The sequence below is a fragment of the Phalacrocorax carbo genome, chromosome 3 (assembly GCF_963921805.1).
Source record: "Phalacrocorax carbo chromosome 3, bPhaCar2.1, whole genome shotgun sequence".
NCBI classification, from domain to species: domain Eukaryota; kingdom Metazoa; phylum Chordata; class Aves; order Suliformes; family Phalacrocoracidae; genus Phalacrocorax; species Phalacrocorax carbo.
Window position 1 is genome coordinate 12,029,444 of NC_087515.1, and position 19,392 is coordinate 12,048,835.

The 19,392-nt window shown below is 41.0% G+C and overlaps 1 protein-coding gene and 1 long non-coding RNA gene across 2 annotated transcripts; one reads left to right on the forward strand and one right to left on the reverse strand.

Annotated features, from left to right (window-relative positions):
• The first annotated feature begins 21 nt into the window (after positions 1-21).
• CEBPZ (CCAAT enhancer binding protein zeta) lies at positions 22-17,356 on the forward strand. The gene is made up of 16 exons (XM_064445854.1): positions 22-222; positions 364-1,895; positions 2,934-3,165; positions 3,734-3,908; positions 4,546-4,631; positions 5,152-5,205; positions 5,902-6,004; positions 7,157-7,225; positions 9,617-9,683; positions 11,086-11,186; positions 12,642-12,702; positions 13,811-14,019; positions 15,080-15,163; positions 15,620-15,681; positions 15,768-15,849; positions 16,671-17,356. Exons 1-16 carry the CDS (start codon positions 67-69, stop codon positions 16,808-16,810), a joined length of 3,213 nt encoding a protein of 1,070 aa, XP_064301924.1. The 5' UTR covers positions 22-66; the 3' UTR covers positions 16,811-17,356.
• On the reverse strand, positions 16,524-19,261 carry LOC135312447 (uncharacterized). Its single transcript, XR_010371975.1, has 4 exons — positions 19,102-19,261; positions 17,237-17,281; positions 16,888-16,971; positions 16,524-16,771 (listed from the first exon to the last, which is right to left on the reverse strand). It is a non-coding gene; the product is annotated as an uncharacterized LOC135312447 (long non-coding RNA).
• Between the last annotated feature and the right edge of the window lie 131 nt (positions 19,262-19,392).

Genomic DNA, 19,392 nt, shown 5'->3' on the forward strand with positions numbered 1-19,392 from the left:
CTCCCGCCCTCCCGCCGGGCCGGAATCACGCGCCGCGCATGCGCTTGGGGCTTCCGGCGCGCGGCGATGGCGGCGCTGTGGGGCTTCGGCGTGAGAGACCCGAAGCAGGCGAGAGGCGACAGAGGTGAGGACGTGGAGGATGACGACGATGAAGAAGAAGAAGAAGATGACGATGCTGAAGGCTTCACACTGGAGGAGGTGCTGCGCCTCGGTGGCACCAAGGTAAGGGGGAGCGGGAGCGGGAGCACGTGGTGGCGGGGCCCCCGGGCCCTTGCGGGGCGCGGGGGGAGCCGTTGGGAGCCGTTGGGGGCGCGCGGCCAGGCGCCGGGCCCGCCGGTAACGGCCGCCCGCTTCCGCCCGCAGCAAGACTACCTGATGTTGTGCGCCGTGGACGAGGCGGAGGAGGTGGTGGACGGAGGCAAGAAGGACGCTATCGACGACCTGAAGAAGGGGGAGCTGGAGGCGTTCGTCAGTTCCCTGGGGCTCGGCAAGTACGCCAAAAGTTGCCTGGTGGTGGAGGATGAGGAGGAGGAGGAGGAGGAGGGTGACGGCGGTGGTGAGGAGAAGGAGAAGCCCCCAAAGAAGGAGAAAAGCGAGAAAGAAACTAAGCCTCCTTCGTTAGAAGGGAAAAAAGAGAAGAAAGTCAAGGAAAAGGCCAGTGGTGTGAAAGACATCAAGAAAAAGCAATCTGGTGGTGATCAGGGCCAGCACCTTTCAGGAAAGAAAGATAGGCTGGAAGAAGATTTTGAGTTTCATGCTAGGCAAGCGATACTGGTCAAACCAGGGGGCAAATGGTATGATCTGGAATACACCAACGAATTCTCGTCGGAGCCACAAAATCAGACGCTTCTGTCTCAGTATAAGGCCTTGGCCCAAAAGCTGTACCATCACGAGACAGATCTGTACAAGAATAAGACAGATTATCAGAAGGGGGCCTCCTCAGCATGGATGAAAACTGTTGTGTCATCGGGTACCTTGGCTGACAGGATGGCAGCGATGACCCTTCTCATTCAGGACAGTGCCGTCCACAGTCTCCAGTTTGTTGAGCACTTGGTAAACCTTATAAAGAAAAAGGGCAGCAGGCATCAGAGCCTTATGGCTTTGGATACGTTCAAGGAGCTTCTCCTTTCAGATCTCTTACCAGACAATCGAAAATTATGGTCTTTCTCGCAGCGACCGTTTAACAACATAGAGAAGATGTCGAGTGGCAACAGGGATTCAAGAGACAGACGGTTAATACTGTGGTACTTTGAGCATCACCTGAAACTGCAGGTGACAGAGTTTGTGCAAGCGTTAGAAACACTGAGTCATGATTCCCTGATGGCAACGAAATCCCGAGCGCTGGCAGTTGCCCACGAGCTTCTCTGTAACAAGCCTGAGCAGGAGAAAGCTCTGCTTGTTCAGCTGGTAAATAAACTGGGAGACCCTCAGAACAAGATCGCCACCAAAGCCTCTTATCTTTTAGAGACGTTACTTCACAAGCATCCAAATATGAAGGGAGTAGTGTGCAGCGAGGTGGAGAGGCTTTTGTACCGGTCAAACATTCATGTGAAAACTCAATATTACGCCATTTGCTTTCTAAATCAGATAGTCCTCAGTCACGAAGAAAGCGCATTGGCTAGCAAACTGATAACTTTGTACTTTTGCTTTTTTCGGAACTGCATTAAGAAAAAAGATGTTGAATCCAAAATGCTCAGTGCTCTTCTTTGCGGGGTAAACAGAGCTTACCCTTATGCTGAGACTGGTGATGAGAAAGTGAAAGAGCAAATGGACACGTTGTTTAAAGTTCTGCATCTTGTGAACTTTGGTACCAGTGTCCAGGCCCTGATGTTACTGTTTCAAGTGATGGACGCTCAGCAGACTGTGTCGGATAGGTACTACGCAGCACTGTACAAGTAAGTCACAGGTTTGCATTTTTTAGATAAATTTCATTTTATGAGGTAGTCACCATTAATTTAAAGTTGTAGAGACGCTTATTTTGCTTTTAAGATCTTGTGAGTTTTGTGTCTCATTGGCTAGAAGTTTCTGATGTTTTGTACGAGCTATAAGAAGCAGCATGTCATTTCTTTGACTTACTGTGGGTGTAAAACAAATAGTAGTGATGGGTCCTGAGAACACAACATATGCATCTCATCCTTTGCACTGTTTTCTAGTGGCATGTTTTAATTCCAGATATTGTTTGAAAGTAATAGCTAGCTGCTACTTCTGAGATCACTTTTACAGGTACTGTGCTTTGGCCTAAAATCTTGTTTCCTTTTTTTGTGGATGTGTGAGAGAATGTCATGTTAATAAATTCTTTAGATGATTTAATTTGTGTAATTGGAAAGCCTTGTATTATAAAAGTATCTCTCTTTTGTCCCAGATGGTTGTTTAGACTCTTTGTAGGATCCTTACAGGCTTCTGTTCAGTAGACCAAAGGGAAGTTGCTGATTTTTTAAAAAGGGAACTCATGTTTCCCCAGAACTTGCAATGTATTTAGGGGCCTTCCTGTGCCTGGTAGCCTGGGAAAAAAGTGGATTAGAAAATGAACTTGCCAGCACATGTGTGTGGTCCGATTGTGAAGCATGCTGTTGGCTAGCCATTTTCTTTTTGTTTTTTTGAACATCTGAATAAATCAGATTAGTTTCTCACTTTGAATATCTCAAAGTTTGAAACTGTCTTCAGCTGAACTCAGTTTCTTTATATTTTCTCACAGGTTTTTTTGTTTACTGATGCAGTTTTTTTTTTAGTCTTCAGCGTCTCATATATATCTAGAAATATTACACAGCTGTTGACAGTTCAGGGTTGATCAAAATGGTTTTGAATATTGGGGAACAAGCTGTCACTGGTCTTTTAGCTGGCACTCTGAAAATGTAGATGATTGTTGCTAGTAGCAATTATTCCCTTATGTGCATTATGACAATCAGCAATATTTTCTCATATGTTCTCTACAGGAAGCTTCTAGATCCCGCTTTAGCAACCTGCTCGAAGCCATCCATGTTTCTTAATCTTGTTTATAAATCTCTGAAGGCGGATGTAGTGTTACGGCGCGTGAAGGCCTTTGTGAAGAGGTTACTTCAAGTCACTTGTGGGCAAATGCCACCCTTCATTTGTGGAACCCTGTACCTTCTGTCTGAGCTTCTGAAAGTAAAACCCGAATTAAGGGTCCAGTTACAGGATCCTGTGGTATAAGACGATTTCTTTATCTCATTGTTTTTTTCAATAAGCTATTTTCATAAGCACCATTCCCTAACCTGTTTGTCAGTAACCTGAGGGTTTGCTAATATGTTATGTTATGGGAGAAAGCACTTGAACAATTATAACTACATTAAAAATCTGCATAGAGGAAGGTGTTTTAGGCATTCTAGCGGGTCCTATGGACTTAATTCATGGAGAGAGGCTTATTTTGCTAAGTGCTCTTTAAGTAAGCAGGTGAACATTCTTCACCCAAGAGCTTTGTCCAGACACGGGCTGTTTGTTTCTTTTGTCTGCCGTCTCTGAAGTATAGCTAGGCAGGACTGGATTTTTTTTTCTTTCTTCAGGTGGGGAGGGACAATTACACTTGTGTGATGTAAGCTGTAAAGTTCAATTTTAAGTCCTGGATCAAGGCCAAAAGTCTTTATTGCTTAAACATTGGCCATCATTTGTTTATATTATTGTACATAGCTTCTTAAGAACTCTATGTGCTTTTTTCTAATACATCAGAATAAAAGTGGAAACGAAAAGCTGTGCACTAACATTTTCTGTCGTTTAGGAGTCAGATGATGAAGAGTGCTTTAAGGATCAAGAAGAGGCTGAAGGGGATGAGGAAAAATTTGTGGATGCAGACAAAGAAGTAGAAGGTGAAGAGAGGAGCACAACGGAAAATTCTGCTAAAACAAACAATTCAAATTCAGCAGCCTCATGGGTGCATCATCTGAATATGGGAGGTAAATTAGCAAGAAAATATAATTAATTTAACTTCTAACATTCTGTAACAGTGGCTCATTGATCAAGACTTGTAAAAGTAAGTGATTAAAACATTATTGTAGTTTTTCAAATTGAAGTTTGATTCAAAGCAAAAAGTCAGAATCATTTCTCTTTATCAGTTAGCTCAGCAGTGATGAAGAGACTATGAATCTGCTAGTGTATGTCACTTTATGCAGTTTATTACATTTGTGCCTAAGCAATAAACAGGCTCAGGATTTTTTGCTTCCACATTCAAACACCTTCAGAACAGTGTAGCCAAGGCTAGGATGTGTAATTGCTCATTTGCTTGCGAAGCTTGCTAGATCAACTCATCTAGCTTTAAACCTGCTTCTAGTTTCACTCTTTCCTGAGGAGCTTTTGGAACGGATCAGGGGTTTTCAAGGAGCTTCCTTGGAAGCATATAGGAACTCATCTGTGCACCTGATCACACACTGGGAAAGGGCATCTGAATTACAACTCTTACTTGCTACTGAATGAATCTGTGGCCTGTCCAGCTAAGAATGATGGGCAGCATTACTGTCATGGTGAAATGAAAATAATACTTTCATAAAGTTGCCTGCGGAAATTTAAGTTGTTTGCATCTCCTCCACCCCTCAGGCAGGAGCGGAGCTTCATATGATCCTATGCACCGAAGTCCTTTATACTGTGGTGCTGAAAGTACAAGCCTTTGGGAACTGAAGAAGGTAAGGCATTCTTCTGTTGCTAATTAATGTGTCTCTTAGTGTGGCCCTTGTATCGAGAGAAGAAAATTAATGTGGTTATTCTTGTAGTAGCTGCCTGGGTAACATAACAGAAAGGTTAAAGCTGACACATTGTTTGGCTTTAAGCTTGTATATGTTACATACAATGCTGATATTCCGGAGTAGAAAATAGGAATTTTGAAGTGGAGATTTGGACAATAATAATCTTTTTTGACTTTTGGATCTTAGCTTTGTATCACTGAAGCTTTTTAATGTTGAATTAAATAAAATTGTAAGTTAGAATATATTTAGTTAATGCAAACAAAAGACTAGAACTTTAAGTTCTTCAGTTGTTCAAGGACAGAGCGCATCAGCCTTGTACTACATGTGTCTGCATGTTATTTGGTGAGTTACAGAGTGGTCTTATGGCCTAGCAGTGTTGTCAGGAGTCTGATACATCAAAAAGAGTAATGATTGCATTTATTTTTAAAGTAGAAATAAATCAGTGATTCGTGTTTTTCAGCTTTCTGAACATTTTCATCCATCTGTGGCCCTATTCGCAAAAACAATTCTAGAAGTAAGTGCTTTTACTAGTCTGTAGCTTTGAAGTTTGATTTTTACGTCAGCTGTCTTTTGTAGTTTGAAAAAGCTACATTATAAAGCCTCCTTGCAGTCTGCAGATAACTAGCAGCTCTACAGCACTGTAACATACACTCAAATGCAAAGCTTTTCATGGAATTAAACTGTTTTATATAAAGGACACTGTTCACAGAAGTAATTAATTTGGTAGAAATGTGGGTATTACATGATTCTTAAAGCTTTTCTAGAGTTTTGGTTTATCTTCATTTAACGTGGGTTTTGATGTGGGCAATGCTGCTGTTGGAACAAATTATTTTTTGGGTCTGTTGTAGTATCATGCCAAAAATACTAAAACCTAATGAAACATATGCTTAAAATATTTCTTTTCATTTGAATATATAGTATCCAAATAGTGCTAAGTATTAACTGCTGTTAGCACAGTACTTGCCAAGGCAGTTCATCACTGAAACAAAGTGAAGGAGGTGTTTTTTATTTAAGAAAATATGGAATTCCAAAAATAAGAACCTGTACATGAGTGTATTAACTGGTCAGGCTAATGTGATGAAGTATCGCCAAGTCTTTGGCTTTTCAAAGTGATTTAATTTTGCTTTTGGACTGTTTGAGTCCTCTGTGTTTAGTTGCTGTCTTTCTAGAATGAAGTCCGTAATGATTTTTGGCTTTTTTCTTCTTTCAGGGAAATCACATTCAGTACTCCGGTGACCCTTTGCAGGATTTCACATTAATGAGATTCTTGGATCGCTTTGTGTATAGAAATCCCAAACTCCATAAAGGCAAAGGTACAGACTTCTCTGTACATATTAGCATATGATCCTGATTATTGATGGTGACCAAACTCTTTTGCTGTCATGTTGCTGAGTAACCGTTTGTGCTTGTCAAGTATTTGGGGTGCATGTGGTGCAACAGGGCAGTGGGATGAGTCTTCAGGGCTGCAAGAGAGATGTCTGCAACTCAGAACTTGTGGACAATCACATAATGCTGCCTCTCACACCCGCAGTGCAGAAATTGCTAACCTAGCAGGAATAAGCAAAGTGATAGGGGAATATAAAGAATACAGAGTGGTTGAGGTTGGAAGGGGTCTCTGGAGGTCATCTGCTCAAGCAGGGCCACTAGAGCAGGCTGCCCAGGGTGTCCAGATGGCTTTTGAATGTTTCCAAGAATGGAGACTCCACTGCCTCTTTGGGTAACTTGTGCCAGCACACAGTTGCCCCCAGTGAAGAAGTGTTTCCTGATGTTCAGATGGAGCCTCCTTTGTTTCATTTTGTGCCCATCACTTCTTGCCCTATCATGGGCACCTCTGAAAAGTTCCTGGCTCTCTTATTTACTCACTACCTTTGGGTATTTATATACACTGATGAGATCTCCCTGAGGATCCTCTTCTCCAAGTTGAACAGTCCCAGCTCTCTCCTTTCCTCACAGGAGATATGCTCCAGTCCCTTCTTCTTAGTGGCCCTTTGCTGGACTCTCCAGTAGGCCCCTGTCTGCCTTCTACTGGGGAGCCCAGACCTGGCCACAGCATTCCAGTTGTGGCCTCACCAGTGCTGATTAGAGGGGAGGGACCACCTCCCTCCACCTGCTGGCAACAGTCCCCCTAATGCAGCCCAGAATACAGTCAGCCGACCTTGTCACAAGGGCACATTGCTGGCTCACGGTCAATTTGGTGTCCACCAGGATGCTCAGGGTCTTTTCTGCCAAGCTGCGCTCCAGCTCAGCAGCCCCCAGCCTGTACTGGTGCAAGGGGTTGTTCCTCCCCAGGTGCAGGACTTTGCATTTCCCCTTGCTGAACTGCTTGAGGTTCCTGTCAGCCCATTTCTCCAGCCTCTCGAGGTCCTTATGGATGGCAGCAAACCACCCTGGTGTATCCGCTACTCTTTACAGTTTTGTACCAATAGTAATAAAGTAATTTGCTTCTGATTTATGTTCTGCTACAGAAAACACCAGCAGTGTGGTAATGCAGCCGAAGAAGAAGCAGTTTATGAAAGATATGCAGAATCTTGCAGGTAAGCCAGCCCCTTTTCAGTTAAAATTATGATGGCTAAAAAATTCTTGGCTGGTTGTTGTAGATGTGTCATCTGCACTGTCTATGCTATTTCTGTCAGCAGTAAAAGAAAGTCCTTTCCATCAGGAGTGCAGTGGTGGTGCCTGATATTCAGGATCAGGTCTAATCATCTTGCAAGGGTGCATGGAATCTCCACAGCTGAAACTTTGGATCCGCTGTATAATTTTAAGAACAAAAGACATAAAGTCAGTTATCTCAACCGTTAGCCTCTTGAGTAGGAAAACACCTTGTCTTCTACTGCAGCACTTGGCTACACACCACATACTTTAAAGACCTTTCTTTTCTCTCTGTTTTTCCCCCCCTTATTGTCAGTTACTTTCTGTTGTAGTAATTCCTTTTTCTTAGGCAATGCATGATGAAGATCATACCTTCTGTTTAGCCATCGTATTAGGAAATGTGTAACAGCAAAGGACAGAGCTACTGAAAACTGCATGCCGTGTTTTCTGTGCTAATTTTGCTATGACCTGCATATGCTTCCTATACCTTCTTTTATGCTAAGTTATCTTTTTCCTACATCCCCCTAAGAGGAAATACACCCCCTGGCTAAAGAGTAGTTTTGCAGTCTTATGTAAAAAGTTTAGAACATTGTTATAAATTTGCTTGTAGCTGGCAATGTGACCCCTTAGGGGGAAAAAAGGCAAAATAACCCTTAGAATTTATTCTAGCTAATGATATTTCTAGTTAGAAGAGCAATCCGTTAGGCTGCTAACCTCAGAGGGACATGAACTTATAAAATACTAACTAAATTGCCATTCTTATGTCCGACATCCTATTTTTATGAATGTTTAAGTTCTTTAAAATATCTAAAATTATATTAAAAACTTTAAAAAGTATGCTGATCTAGCAGTCCTTAATATGGTATTGTTGTGTAATTGATGTTTTTATTTGTTTCCAAGTTATCATATAACCACTTTTATTCTGCTTATTATGATTGAAAAATGACTTAAAATATCAGAAAATGGATTTATGTAATGATTTAAATCACATTAGGCTCTTTCATTAAATGGTATGTATTGCTCCATACAATGCCACAGCTGCAGCTATTGTTAGGATTAGTGTAAGGTATCTTTGGCACTGTTATTTTGCTAAAAGTCTTCCTGCCTCCAGAAAGAGGTTGCCTTTTGTCTAGTCCCACTGTTTCCAACAATTAAGGGCAGGATTTGTTGGTAAGAACCAGCAGTTAAAACAGGGTAGACCGTCAGTCAAACATGCTGCTTGAGGGCAGAAGAGGTACCATCTCCTGTGATGGAATCTCTGTAACATTGCCAGTGATGTGCTTCCCTGTAACTTTGGGTCTGTTGTGTTCCACAGAGGTATTAGTTCTACAGATTAGCTGATGTACCTTTACGGCATGTTTTTACAGCCATTAAAGCGTAAAGTAGGAATTTTTACCTATAATATGTTTGAAGGTACAGTTTGTTTAGCACATTCTTTAGTTTATTCTGAGTTGAAGGAGCAGACTGAGCATTTAGGACTGGATTTGAGGAATTTAGGTGTTCTACAAATGAAATATCTGATAGAAAATATGGATATATTAATATGGCTACAAAAATACGCACTTGTTGCATGTAGCTGGTCTCTGCTGGGACTTAGAGAACTGATTGCAAATCCTCTGGTATTTTCTACTACTAATTTGAAGAGTCCTCTGTGAGTATGAGGATCTGGTTTCAGAAACTTGGACCCTTGTCACTTAGAAAGTATAATCTGTGCCCACTGAGATAATCAGTAGGTCTTTCTCCTTTGATTTACTTCTGAGGTGGAGAAGGGAAGGGGAATGTATGAGGGTAAAAAGCTTCTTCACAGGGAACCTGATCTATACCCTAGTCAGTCCGCTGTTGTGGTGTCATATTTTGCCTCAGTCCCTCAGAGATGGAGCCGGGGTGAGGCTTGATCCCTTCTTCAACATGCTCAGCTGGTGTATGGCCCTGCCTTGTAGCTCCTGATGAGCATTTCTACTGCCAGGAGTGCTGGGCAGAAGCAATTCCAGTGTTTCAGTGCATGATAGCTAGTTTATCTTATTTCCTATGTTGTTTGGTTTTTGTTTGTTTTTTTTTTTTTTAATGCACTTCTACTGTAGGTGGTTGCAAAACCTCCCTTCCTGATATATAAATTAGAACCCAGTTAGGGCTATGCCTCTTAAGTTTTTCCATAGGGTCTGCTCACATCTAATTATCAATAGATACACTTCAAACTAACAGTTCTCAGCGGTTTTGAGATGAGCTCTGCTTTATTTAACGGGTCACACTGGAGCACTGTGCATGCTGTTCAACATTTAAAAGAATAACAATCATTTCAACCTGAGGTAAAATCAGTTCTTTTTTCATTTTTGCAGTCAACAGTAAGGAATTCCGTGCCAAAGATGAAAGCAAAATCCCAGTAGATGAAGTGTTTTTTCACAGGTAATAAATTACTTGCGAACATTAATTTTATATGTTGCTTTTCAATGCAATGCCATTAAACCCCATTACATTTCGTAAGTATTCTCTGGTATTCCAAGTGTTTGCAAAATTTGATTAATTTGAGTGACTTGTGATGATAGTACTTTCCTTAGAATGTAATTTTAACATCTGACAAAAGTGCTTAGGAAAGAATATTACTTATGAACAAAGGCAATCAGTGCTTGTAGTCTACAATTAAGTAAGCTGACATTGTAACAAAGAAGCCTTAAGCAATGGGTAATGGTGAATATCTTGTGGGTTATAATTCGTAAAAGTAGGTTGCATTAGAACTGTATTTCAAAAAACCTGGAATACACCTTGTTTATCTTATTACCACCAAAGTTTATTAGAATGGAACAATGCAAAAAAGGCAGAGGAGCTAGTTTACTGTGTATTTATTTTTTTTGTTATTCATAGTTCTTTCTGTTTAGTTGGCTTTCCTTTCAGATTATGATATAAAAATGCAGCTGTAAAACTAATATTGAAGAGAGATGCATTTGGCAAAGAGTGGTTCTTATTAGGTCAAAATACTGGTGACCTGTGTTTTCTTAGAAAATCAGTGTTTGAATTAACTTCATTTTTTGTTGTTGTTGTTGTTTAACATATTCATTGCTTTAGGGGCTTTTATACATTTTTGAAGTATCAGGTTAATGGAACTTCCTAATTTTAATTAATTGATATTACAATTTTGAGGAACATATTATTAATAACTAGTGGTATTCATTCTGAGATTAAAGAAGAGCAGCTAAAAACATGTCCCTGTCTGAAAAGTTAACAGTATTGTTACATTGAAGATGACTGAAACTGAGACTACACATTTGAAGTCTTCTGTACGAAGTGCTGTACTCTTTTGCTCCTGTATATGATCTGAACTGCCTTCTGTGTTTGGTGGTTCTTTAATATGAAATGAAGGAGAGAAAGTGGTTTAAAATGGATGACAGAATGTAAAACTAAGAACACAAAAGAATGGGGCTACGGGGGAAAATTTAACAGAACTTAATGGATGAATCTCTTGTATATATTTTTGTTTCCCCCATTAGATTCAAGTTGAACTTGATCCTTTCTTCCTTATCAGTATAAGGCAGACTTTCACATCTTTCTTGTGCCCTTTTATAAAATTCCTATGTTCAAAATAATTTCTGGTACTTTCGGCTGTGACATTTGTTTTAAATCTTACAGTAGTGGGTTACTCTTTGAAAAACAAAGAAAATAAAAATCTCTGATTTGTGTTTGAAACCATTACGTACAATTTTCAACTGGCAACATACACATGAAGCAATCTGCAGGTTGTTTTATTTAAAAAAAACTTGTCATTAAGATCATCACCTGTAATTTTGTGTCTGAGAGCAATATATTATTTCAGATTTTATTCAAAGTTCAATAAGAAGAGAGAGAAACAAAAGCGTCAGGATGATGAAGAAAGCGTGGAAGATGTAGATGATGATGAATTTGAAAGAGCATTGGGTAAGGTTGTGTTTTCCTTGCAGTAACTATCCCAATATTTCCTGCTTTTGCAAATTATTAATTTATCCTTTTTATAGTTTACATTGTACAAAAGAGCCAGATACAGGAATATGGAAGTGGAAGAAAACTGGCTTTCCAATTCCTGTTCTGTGCTACTGCAGCCATCAGTTCATGCTATCACACAATCCAACTGGGTGGCCATCTTGTAAAAGAGGTCTTGCTCTCACTACTCCAGTAGTGTTCAGCTTGTTTGAATGGTTGGAAAGTGTCTGATTTTGAACATCAGCTTGAGAGTGGCAGTTCATGGCTTTCTGTTCTTTTCCTAATGTAGTCTGAGAGTTAAATAACTTTTTCTATCAGCAGGTAACATTGGCTTCTATTTCTTTACTGCTTGGCCTTTTTCAGTCTTCCTTAGAGTTTCTCTTATTGTTCCTAACATCTTTCATGAGGTTTCATGTTCAGTTAGGTCCGTGGCAAACTTCTGCAGTAGTCTTAGCTCTCCCTGTACCATGCACTTTGTTTGCTTTGCAATTAGTGTATGATTTGTTCCAGAATCTGAATTTGTTAGAGTACCATAAAATGTCCACTATTTTATGATTTCATATTTTACTTATACAGTAATATATATATTTGGGGAAAAAAATCCCGTTAGCTCTCTGTAACTGTTTTGTACAATATTTTTAGAGAATCTGAACTCCCATAGCAGGATTCTTACTCAATGACACAATTAGTATGGTCTTAATTATGACAAGAATCCATTACTAATTGTGTTTGTCCTTTTATTGTATCTCTAATAAGTTGACTGTCTTGATAAATTCAAAAGCTTCAATTAAGGACCCCCTAATGTTACTGTTTACTCTTTGAAACAGAACAGTTGTAATTTTTCGGATTTTGTTTTTACTTGCCATTTTACATAGCGATTTGTTTCTAAGTGAATCCAATGATAGGAGCTTTCATCCTCTAGTCTTCTTTTTTGTCAACAATTATAGTGAATACTTCTAATCTGAAAACTAACATACAGATTAGCTGGCAGGACACTTGCTTGGGGTATCTTAATTGAGTCTTCGTTCCACCTGACTTGGAGCAAGTGTCTGAAACTTGTGATATCCCACCTGCTAACTAAGTCTGAATCACTGGGCAATAGTGTGTCTATTTGTGTCTGTCTGTTTCCCACATCATCTAGTTCTGGCCAGAAATTACATACTGGATAAAAGGAAACTTTCATTATTTTTCAGAGAAAAATATTTTTTCAGAAAAAGTCCAGTAAGCTTTAGGTAAATGTTTTCTGGAGTATTTTTCTATAGGAGTACAAGCCCTTTGGTACCAGGACCCTTTGTAATTGATGCAGATCATATAAACTGTTCAGGAAAATGATACCTGAAAATAATATGTTTTGCAATGACTTCATATTTTCTTTGACTTTGTTTTGTAGTAATAAACAATTTTTCCCCCTAGATACATTTGAGGCTGCTGATAATGCCATTGATGTTGGCCAGGATGACCTTGATTTTGCTGGGTAAGGCTTTAAATAGGTTCTTTCGTCTCTTGTTTTAATACCTATATAGCGTTTTACTCTGCAAAATTGGATAGACCTTTTTCAAAACGACTCAGAATATCACCTTGCAAAAAAGGCAATAGCAGCTGAACGCTGGGTAATACTGCTTTTCTGGGTGTCCCACATGGAGCATCGTGATCCTGTGGTGCTTAGTCTGCCGGCTTGACATGTGAGACCTGTCGTATTTTATTTATACAATGCAGTGACCCAGTAAACAAGGTACAATCTTACCTTGTTTTTCATTGTCTCAGGTTTCTGTCTGAGAATTACCAAGTACAAAAGTAAGTAGAATGAGGCATAATGGTACCGCTGCTGTAAGGACTGGTTGAAACTGGACCTAACAAGTGAATAAACTTTGTGGAATCCAGAATCACAGAGCTCAATTCTCAGGCAGTCAACTGTTTCATTAATCATACAATCATTTAGGCTGGAAAAGACCTTTAAGATCATTGCGAGTGATTAAGTAGCCTCTTTTTTTCATTTAAAGTATCTATAATACAGCTTTCAAATCAGCACAGAAACTTTTTTTCTTGAGGTGAAAAGGAGAATTGAAGCTTAAACTTCTAGTGAAAACTGAACGTTGTTGTGATCCAGACTCATATGAGTAAAAATGAGCAAAGAGGAGATAAAAACCAAATAACCATTTAGTTCATGAAGAACCATGTTTCCTTTCTTAAGAGGAAAAAAAAAGTAGTCTTATTTCTTCATTTCGTAGAGTTGCCAGGGACACCAGTAATTTGTGTGTCTTACAGAAAAGACTTTCTGAAAAGGAGCAAGGGGTATATGGGAGATAAAATACTGAAGCTGACAGTTCTGTTAATTTCAGAATAGGATTCTCTCCAGACCTTCTTAAAATGGTGGACTTTTATGATACCATTCTATATGCTGATGTTGCAGACATACCCGAGTGCACAATACATGTTTCTGAGGTCTCAGCCTACATTTACAGTAGCTTGCAATGATTTGAACTTTTCTAAGAGAGTGTTTGCTGGTAGATAGACGTTATCTGGATGCAAATGGTATTTTGCCAGATGAAGTGCTAAGCATGTTGCTTTTTTTTTTTTTTTAGCAATATAAAAAAGAAAACCAAAGGCAGTAAGAAAGGCCAAAGAAGCGAGGAATCTGGTGCTGACTGGGAGGATTCTGATGATGAAGATGAATTCAGTGATCTGGATGATGAGGAAGTCTCCTTAGGAAGTATGGAGGAAGACTTTGGAGAGGATATGGATGAAGAGGGAGGTGTATTTATGGATGTGTCTGAGGATGATAACAGCCTAGGTAAAGTACCATTTATCATTAAAAAAAAACAAAACCCAAGAAGAAAAAGCTCTAAAAATAGGTTATCTAATAAGTAATTTTATATATAAATTCAGGATTTAGTTACCTAGGTGGCAGGTTTGGCTTTTAAGTAAAGGAGTGACAACAAGTCCTTCTCTGGACAGTGAAGTCTTAAAAGAAACATTTCCTGGCACAGTCTCCTAGGTGAGAGTGGGAATTAGTCATCTGGCTATAAAAACTTGCAAACAAGACACTTCTTTCATTCTGAAAACCTTGGCAGTAACAAAAGTAACTGTACACAAATAATGGGCTACAGTAGACAGAAATATTAAAAGATCTCTAAGAGAAAAACAAATCTTATACATGGTAAATTTTTTTATTTCTTTAGACCCAGTTAATGTTGATTTTTTTTTTTTTTTGTTGTTGTTGATGAGGTAACTTTCATTTAAATTGCTGCCTCATAAGTAACAACTTCCTCTTCTAATACCGCTATGGGCCCAAATTTTTATTACCACTGTGATAATAACTGATCATTGCACCTCTGTGGTTTTAGTGTCTTTTCAACTGAAAGGCACAGTTTACACAGTATACACTTTATGTGGCTGGAGAAGCGCAGATTAGTGGAGTATTTCAACTAATAACTTAAGGTCACAGGAAGATGATTGAGGGTAGGGGAGGTAAACTATTTGTACAGCTGTTAACACATGAATCTTCCGTGAGATGATTGTTTCGCCAAACTCACCAAGCACACATTCAAGTTTCACATAACACCTCCTTTTAGCCTTCATATTTTATGTATTTTAGTATTGTGTTTCATATTGTGTGCTGTGGAAAAAAAAAAGCAATAAGAATGGCACACCACCGACCAATTTTTAATTGTCTGGGATGAAGAAATCCCAGATTTGGTTGTGTGTGCTGTGTTTTAAACTTTTTTTTTAAGTAAAGATTTGGGCATTATGACAAATATGCCTAAAAAGAAATCTTAGTCTCTGCTGTGCTTTGAATAAATGTACATGGTGTGAGAATGAGGGATTCATTATCTTTTTTTTTTTTCTTTAAGACCTGAACAATGACAAGCAACCAAAGTCTGTCAATAAAAAGGGCAATAGAAAGAAAGATATTAATTTTGTGGGATCACTTGAAGGTAAGGAAATACTGCCATGATTTCCATTTGAGAAGGCTTAATACAAACACAGAGTCTGGAAAGCTTCGGAATCAGAGGGTTGTAGTACAGTAAAGTATCTACACTTTTGGATCTGGGTTCAGATTTGAACGAACCATAAATGAAAAGGTGGGTGGCCTAACTCAGAGGGACAGTCTGCTGTTGAAGGACCGGGAATTGAAGGAGGAACTTTTGAAGGAAGCATGGAGTTGTACTGGTGGTTGGTGCATCTGTTACTAACACCTGATACACAGATTTGTGCTAGTTATCTTGGCTGGGAGCTTTTTTTAGGGTAGGTAGACAATAAAGGTTTCTAACACAGCTATTAGACAGTTTTATGAAATAAATTTTAAAAAATTAAAAAACATGGTAACTTTGTTTTAGTGTCTTTGTGAACCTGAAATTCTGTCTGATATGAATAATACTTTTTGTTTGAAGGATCCAGCCGAGGAAAGAAGAGAAAACTCAAAGATGCCAGTATACTGGCATCTGCAGAAGAGGTGAGTTTGATCAGCGCTTAGCAAAGAGTGATCAAGCGTTTTACCTGTTTCTTTGTAATAACATACTAAAATTTCTCTCTTTAAAGTTTGGCTATCTGCTGGATGAAAATGCTGGGTCTAAGTTTGACAATATCGGAACAAATGCCATGGCCAACAGAGATAATGCAAGTAAGTACCCGCTACAAATAGTGGATAGTTGTGATGCTGTTTTACCTCCTTTTCTTCAGATTCTGTACTTAAAAAGATGTACCTTCTTTAACTGAAATACGCACATGGTCAAAAATCACACAGTAGGGACTGTAGCTGAACGTCAGGATGACATGACTTAGTTTTCTTCAGTTATGAGAGATGCCCAGTGCTAATACTAACTGTGACTACTGGAGCAAATAAGGTTTCAGAAAAGAGGATAAGGCTGTCATGTGGCCCCTCCACACTGTGAATAAGGATGGGCACCATGCTGTTTGTCAAGTGTTCTGTGAATTTTACTCTGATAACGAGTGTCCTGGATTCTTGTGAAAGGAAGGCATAAGGCACGGCTGTCTTTACTGGAGTATTTCCTTGCAGTATCAGTGAAGCAGTAGTAGTTTCCCAGAAACAATTTTAATGATTTAAATGTGTCTATACTGATTGAATGATCAGTCCCTTGTAGAGCTTTTACAAGTCTTGCTGGTGTCACCTGAAAAATGTTAACAGCAGCAGCACTCAAACACTGTGTACTCCTAACACAAGCATGTCTAGCATCAGTAAAATACAAAGCACTGGCAAGAGCAGTCTTAAATGCTGAGATTCTGAGGCAGCAGGGTATGTTTTGTGAAAGCAAAAAACCAAAACTTTCTCTGGTGTAAAATAAAATATAAATTGGCAGCTTGCATTTTATTAACATTAATAAACACAGTGGCCAAGCTTTAGCTTTTACATGATTCATCTGCATTCCACATCATGGTCAGAGGTGTCCATCAGCTCCTTATCTCTCACCTTTTCTCTTACAGATGTCAAACAGATCCAGTGGGAAATAGAGCGTGACAAGTGGCTTCACAATAGGGATGTGAAAAGCATCATCAAAAAGAAGAAACAGTTCAGGCACAGAGGGCTGAGAAACAAGTACAGAGGCAAGAAATCAAAAAGATGAACCGGACATTTTAATGTGGACATTTTAAAAATAATTATTCTAAAATAATGTTTTAATTAACCACACATCTTTCTTACTTCAGTTCTTGCTGCTTAACCATGCCATTTGGTCATTCTCCCTTATACCGTGAATTCCAGACCACTCATTGGATTTGTAATACACTGGAAAACAGGAAAATCCGTGTCAGCCCTAAGTTAGGCATGTCGAAGGTGAGCCACTCTGTGGCTAGCTTTGTTGGACATGTAGCCCTCCAGTTCTGAGGGCTCTATCCAACAGTCTGACGCTCCAGCCACACATGTGCATAACAGTAAATACTTCTGCAGTATCTCCTGGGGTAAAGTTTTAAGCAATAATAAAATTAGTTTTATACATCAGCTGCAGCAGAAACTTCAGCTGTCCTTCAGAAGCCAACAACTACAAACCTACCTTCCAGGATTGATGGAAACCTCTTCTGCATTGTATATCTGAAATCTGACAAGGAAGACAAATCAGTTACTTTACCCAACATATTTTAAGACAAATATTAAATGCACTGTTTTTCTAAGTTGATTAGTTTTTTGTAAATTTGTCTGAGCTCCTTGGTTACAGCCACCATTACAAAATCTGAATTTACTTTTTTTTTTTCTTAAATGGGATCACAGACTATATTCAGGTTACTCATCTGTGCAGCCCTATCATCACAGGGTTTTCTGAGCTTCCTCACAGTTGTGATAACCACATACAAGCTACAGATCCCCAGGAAGCTGAATGACTCCCATAGACTGACATGCAGTGAAAGCTGGGAAAACTACTTTATTTCCTTGCACAGCTTGAGGTGTTCACTGAATCCTTCTGTGGGCTGCTCTGGCAACCCAGCAGAAAATCATGTAATGATAGCTTTATGCTATTTTAATGATTTACAGCAACTCATAGATCTTATCAATGCTAGAACTAGCACAAAGCAAGAAGTGAAAGGCTCATTCTAAGTGCACTGAGCTGTTAGATGAGCTCGCTGCACCTTATAGAACCACAGCTTAAGAAAATCTGCAAAGGAATATAACAACTAGGAACTGAACTGGGGGGAGAAATGAGAAACCATGAATGCTCAGCACCAAGCTACCAAGATAGGTAACTATCTATCTCACTATCCTCCACATTTTCGTACATATTTTTTAATAAGAATGCCAAGAAAGATAGCTTAAGTGTAACAGCCTGCCTGAATCTGGGATAAAAAATGCTTATTTTTGGGTTTGCTACCCAATGACAGGACAATGGGCACAAGTTAGAACACAGGAAGTTCTACCTGAATATGAGGAAAAACTTCTTTCCTGTGCAGGTGCCAGAGCAGGGGCACAGGCTGCCCAGGGAGGCTGTGGAGTCCCTTCCCTGGGGACATTCAAACCCCACCTGGATGCGTTCCTGTGCCCCCTGCTCTGGGTGTGCCTGCTCAAGCAGGGGGTTGGACAGATGATCTCCAGAGGTCCCGTCCAACCCCTGCCATTCTGTGATTCTGTGAAATGCAAACTGATGTAGTGTCATGTAAGACCACACTACTGCTGTGAGGGGTGGGCTCACGCCCTCGCAGCCACCATGGGAGCTGCCTTTAGGCTCTCGCCAACCCTGTGGACAGTGGGCCTGGCTGCCTTTTCCCACAGGTGTGCAAGTCTGCCAAACCAGCGCTGCAGCCTGCAGAGCCCCGAATGCAAAAAAGGCTGCTGCTGGGCAGAGCAAATCTTGCAGTAACTAAGTTGGTGCTTGGCTTATTTTTGTGTTACCTGGGCACTGAGTCACAAGCCTGAGAGGGTTGAGGGGCTGAAGCTAAGTCCCCTGGAAGATCGATACTGACTGCCTTGTGCCAGCCAGGTCTGTTGCATACTGGGAAATGTATCGCAGAGCCAGCGAGACCTAGACAGGAGCCAGGGGATGGCTTCAAGGCGTGAGCAGCAGGTGCCTGAAACAGGATCGATCCATTCCTGCCTCATTTGCAGGCAGCCTCTCCTTTTCAAGTCCCTGTTTGATCCGATGCCATTGACGCGCACAAGGTTCAGCTTCGTTCCTGGTGCTCACCCGCTGCCTCTCCGAAGCTTCCCTGCGAACTGGGTTTTCCGAAACCAAGCAGGCAGCTGGCCCTGCTGACAAGTGACCGACCACTGGTACAACCCAAACTACCGACCCCGACGCGCCGCGTTTCGTCAAAAAACCCGCCCACGGCCGCGGGCCCGGCGCGGAGGCGCTACCCCCGCCCCGGCGGCACCGGCAGCCGCCGCCGCCCCTCCCTCCCCCCCCCGGCGGGCTGACCGCCCCCGCCGCACCTCGGCTGCGGTCCATGGCGCGGTAGAGCAGGACGGCGCCGAGCAGACCCGCCGCCTCCAGCAGCACCAGCCCCTTCACGACGCGCAGCGACATCTCACCCCTTCCGCCGCCGGCGCACGGCGCCCTCCCCTCGCCGCCCGTCACGCCTGCACACGCGCGCTGCGCCCGCGCCGCCGGGCCGCGGCTGCGCCGTCCTCCCTCTCGCCTCCAGGCGGTCCCGTAATGGCGGTGCGGCGGCCCCGGCTGAGCCGCTCACCGGGGCTCTGCTAACCTGCAGGCGGGGGCCGCTG

Bases quoted from the DNA above. Each gene is read 5' to 3' on its own strand.
- CEBPZ (XM_064445854.1), top strand. From the start codon at position 67: ATGGCGGCGCTGTGGGGCTTCGGCGTGAGAGACCCGAAGCAGGCGAGA. The intron at 3,166-3,733 runs GTATAAGACGAT...TCTGTCGTTTAG, and splicing joins TCCAGTTACAGGATCCTGTG to GAGTCAGATGATGAAGAGTG. The intron at 5,206-5,901 runs GTAAGTGCTTTT...TTCTTCTTTCAG, and splicing joins TCGCAAAAACAATTCTAGAA to GGAAATCACATTCAGTACTC.